This window comes from Macadamia integrifolia, chromosome 2 (assembly GCF_013358625.1).
Source record: "Macadamia integrifolia cultivar HAES 741 chromosome 2, SCU_Mint_v3, whole genome shotgun sequence".
Classification (NCBI taxonomy): domain Eukaryota; kingdom Viridiplantae; phylum Streptophyta; class Magnoliopsida; order Proteales; family Proteaceae; genus Macadamia; species Macadamia integrifolia.
In genome coordinates, this window is record NC_056558.1 from 34,382,418 (window position 1) to 34,386,377 (window position 3,960).

At 36.3% G+C, this 3,960-nt stretch overlaps 1 protein-coding gene across 9 annotated transcripts in view; it reads left to right on the forward strand.

Annotated features, from left to right (window-relative positions):
* LOC122060936 (coatomer subunit beta'-1) overlaps positions 1 to 3,578 on the forward strand; it is a 19,103-nt gene extending 15,525 nt beyond the window's left edge. Inside the window, exons 23-26 of one of the 9 annotated variants that reach the window (XR_006134509.1) lie at positions 82 to 223; positions 1,507 to 1,690; positions 2,929 to 2,996; positions 3,259 to 3,578. Coding sequence is in view for 3 of the 9 variants with exons in the window: in XM_042624082.1 (XP_042480016.1) it covers positions 82 to 223; positions 1,507 to 1,615; positions 2,929 to 2,948 (271 nt within the window). In the remaining 6 variants the exon portion in view is untranslated. The remainder of the gene's footprint in view (positions 1 to 81; positions 224 to 1,506; positions 1,691 to 2,928; positions 2,997 to 3,258) is intronic. The other 8 variants (XR_006134505.1, XR_006134507.1, XR_006134510.1 and 5 more) reach the window with 8 other exon arrangements.
* The last annotated feature ends 382 nt before the right edge of the window (positions 3,579 to 3,960 follow it).

Below are 3,960 nucleotides of genomic sequence, written 5' to 3' on the forward strand. Positions count from 1 at the left end.
TTTGTTTTTTTGGTTCTTGCTATTCAGGTGTGCCTCATTTATAAACTGAACCTTTTTTTCTCCCTTTTTCTATTCTATTAGGGGTATTTACCCTCCTGCAGAAGAATACTTGAATTATGCCGAGAAATCAAATGTCAACCTTGTGGAAGCTTTCAAAAGCATGCAAATTGATGGAGAGGAAGAGGCACCACTGGAAAATGGAGATACCGATACTGGTCATGAGGTATAATTTGCTTACTTTTAGGCCTTATCCTTGTTATAAATTACTATTGTAGTTCTATTGTATGAACACTGATTTTTCCTGATATTTTCATGTACTTGCACTTTCCCAGCAGCTGATATTTGCTTTATGTTTTATTTTTTAATGGTGTGCCTGTTTAAATTAGATCTCAACTGTGGGTTTTGCCTTGCAAGGAGCTGATTAATCGTCCCACTAGTTTTTGTTTGGTTTATGCATTAATAGTTGAAATTTGATATGTTTTCATCTTTTACTGTTGTAAACTAATAAATTCTGAGGCAATGCCTTTTGTCTTGTAATCGAACATGGACGAGCTGACACAAATTTGTCTTTGACACTCCTCATACTTGATCCATGTTTTGGTGTTCGCACTGTTCCACAAGAAACTAAAGTATTGAATTCCTTTATCAACAACATCCAGGGGCTAATATAGATAGAGAGGCGTATAGGTTCTAGTGGTGATTTTCTTTTATTGTTGAGACACTGCAGTGGCTTTATATAGAAATTGAAGTCGGGATATGCCATATGTTAGATCCTTGCCTGGTTAGCCCAGAAACCTTGGATTTCAGTTATTTGTGTGAAATATTTAATAATAATCATTCTATTCTTTGAAAAGAATTCTTTCTTATAGGAAAATTAGTTAAATGAGTGCAGGATTCTAGATCTCCGTTGTCAGGAAGAAATTCTAGGCTGGTAGAACCCTCCTCGTAGAACCAAAGTTGGATAACATAAGGACTGAATTACAGATAAATTGTCTGAAAGAAATAAAACTTAGCAACTTATTGTACTGAAGGATTGACTCTAGAGATACACTGGATTGCTATTATCAGGTGTATTTTAGCTAAAAATGAGATGAAATAATAATAAGAATTGAAATAGAAATAAATATTAACTAAAAAAATCCTGTACTACCTCCTATCTGTATTTTAGGCCCATTAGATCAAAGGCCTAGCATATATGTAACCCAGGTCATGGCTTATTTCCATTAAATAAGCCTATTTTTCTGATTTATCTGCATCAGGTGCACACCAACTCAAATCATGGGTGGTATGCTCCACCTGTCTTTGCATCTTCAGTGTGAATCATTTGACTGAACCCTCAAGAAAGCTGGCAACATAATTTTCCTCTATTCCAAGAGTTTGTGGGCATTTGATATCCTGCATCCTCTTTTAATTGGTTACTTAGTATGATTTCACTGTTGTGTTTGAGTTCCTCTTGTTGGACTGTTATGAAGTTCTGATAGCTTATTTGGATTGATTTCATTTCAGGAGCTGGAAGAAAATGGAGAAGAGGTCCAAGAAGATGCTGTTGAAGTGGACGCTGATTCTACCGATGGAGCTGTCCTTGTTAATGGAAACGAGGGTGACGAAGAGTGGGGTACGAATCATGAAGGAACTCCGTCAGCCTAAAAGCAATTGGTTGGGCAAGTGTGAAAATCCAAATTTTGTTCTGGTGATTAGTTGTTTTTTTCTCCCCTCCAAAGTGACCTTTAATATAGCTCCTATTTTCACCACTTATTATTATTAATTAATCTTGTTGCTAATAGCTTCTATTTATATTAATAGCCTTATGTGCAAAAGGTTGCTGCAGGGGGTGTGGCACTCACCCTTCCGAAAGGAAAACCTGTGGCATCCTAGTGAATTTCTCTTATATTATTATTATTATTATTACCTATTCTCTTATATTATTATTACCATATATGCTACTATTATTGATCCTATAATTCTTATTTTAGGGATAATTCTGCACACTTAATAAAGCATAAATATAATGAGGATGATTTGAACCTAAAATGTTCTACCTATAAACCTTTGGCACTCCTTACATTGACTTCTGTCTAGCTAAAAAGACCTGATATTCCACCATGGCAGCTACACTCCTAGAGATGAGTTATATGATACAAGAGCAAAATGTAAATTAAAGGAGGCTCTATGACATTCATGATCTGAAGGATTTATTCCTCATGTCTTTGTTTTAGTGGCTGACTCAAGCTTGAGAGACAACTTTGATCAGTGGATTGGAGGATGAGGCCCTTCACCCTGTGTTGCATATACATAATGTAACTATTGCATGTATGGTATTCACTGTTAGAGATCATAGACTCATTGAAGGTGTTCCTTATTCCCTTTGTAACTGACCAAAATCTCTTTGCATTGAAATCTCTCATTTCGGCAGTTATTTTTTCTGCCAGTTGAAGCATCAGATACCAACTCACCTGTAATTTGTGCTATATTGTGTTTCCAGATCTATAGAGAGTGATTTGGTTACTAAGTTGTAAATTTACTACACCACCATGTTCATCCAAGCTATTAAAATATATGGAAACAAGAAAATCAGAAGATACATCGTCTTATTGTTCCTATACCTGATGATTATCTCATGATTGGGCTTTAAGATTCTGGGGAAATTGTAGAATAAATTTCCCACTTGGGGGTAATGTTTTTGAAATTGTGGAATTAATTTTCTACTTGGCGCTCTTTCTACTTATGAATATCATATCAGTCTTTTCTTTAAATATTATATCATTGACTTTTACCAGTCTTTTTAACTCTTTTTTTTTTTGTCCCAAAGAGTTCTCAGAGTCAATTTTGCGCTGTGTTTTGTTGTCATAAAGGAGAAGTCTTTTGACATAATGGTTCAATTGGTGTTTGATAAGCCTAACTGTTTGTCCTTTTTGTATGACATGGCAGTGCTTGCACCACATCACTAGGTCCCATGAAGACAGCCGGTTCCAGCTGTTTTATACCCTATTCTGAAGGTGAGGAAAGCACCTAGTGCATACATTGACTTCATATTTTCGATTCCCTTTTTCTGGGTATCATTTAGACAGTGGAATAATACTGAATACCATATACAGATTACCATAATTTAGTCCAAAATGTCTTCTGGTTTAATTATTGATCCTTTAGAATGTGAAAAGCTTCTCAATCCCTCAACTGGATTGCCTAAAAAATGATTTTTGAGGAGATGTGTTTCTTTATTGTCCTTTTTTATATTTTATTTTTTCTGATTGCAATTAGGTAAGTGTTTGTTGTTGCAGATGTTGCGAGGATTCTTTATATTTTTATCTTATTAGCAGGTTAGCCTTAGGAAGGTCAGAAAGAGGCAATTCAGGGACCGGTTGTTTTTTCGGCGTAACAAGGTGGTGTGTTGAAGCACAAGGAATTTTTGTCATAGCCATACATACATATATTATGTAATCAGATTCCCCAACTCTCACTTGTTTAGTGTCATATTCTTGGAAGCTTTCCTATGTACCATTGTGAGTTATCTTAGCAAAGTTGTGTTAGAGATAGCTGGCTTGTTCAACTCTTCTTCCTCTCAATATTTTTTAACTCTCTCTCTCTCTCTCTCTCTCTCTCTCATGCCAATCATTTGATAATTTCCAAGCTGAGGGGCTGGCCTGATTCTGCTTAAAGAAATATGGGATACTTCTTAAATATAAATAGTGTTGTGAAATTCATTATATATATGACCAGTGTTTGGTTGTCAGCTGGCTTCCTCCATTTGAGTTTTGGTTGTGAAATTCTGTAGCTACGCTTTCAATCTCTTTAACAACCTGTTTCCTTTCTTTTTCCCCTTTTCAATGCTGTGGGGCTGGGGATGGGTTCAAATGCCTAATGATTGAGAGACCTGTTCTCACCGACCGACAAATAACTTTATGGCCCCACACCCAGCAATATTTGGACCGTCCACCCTGTGTGGGGGTGGGGGGGGGGGGG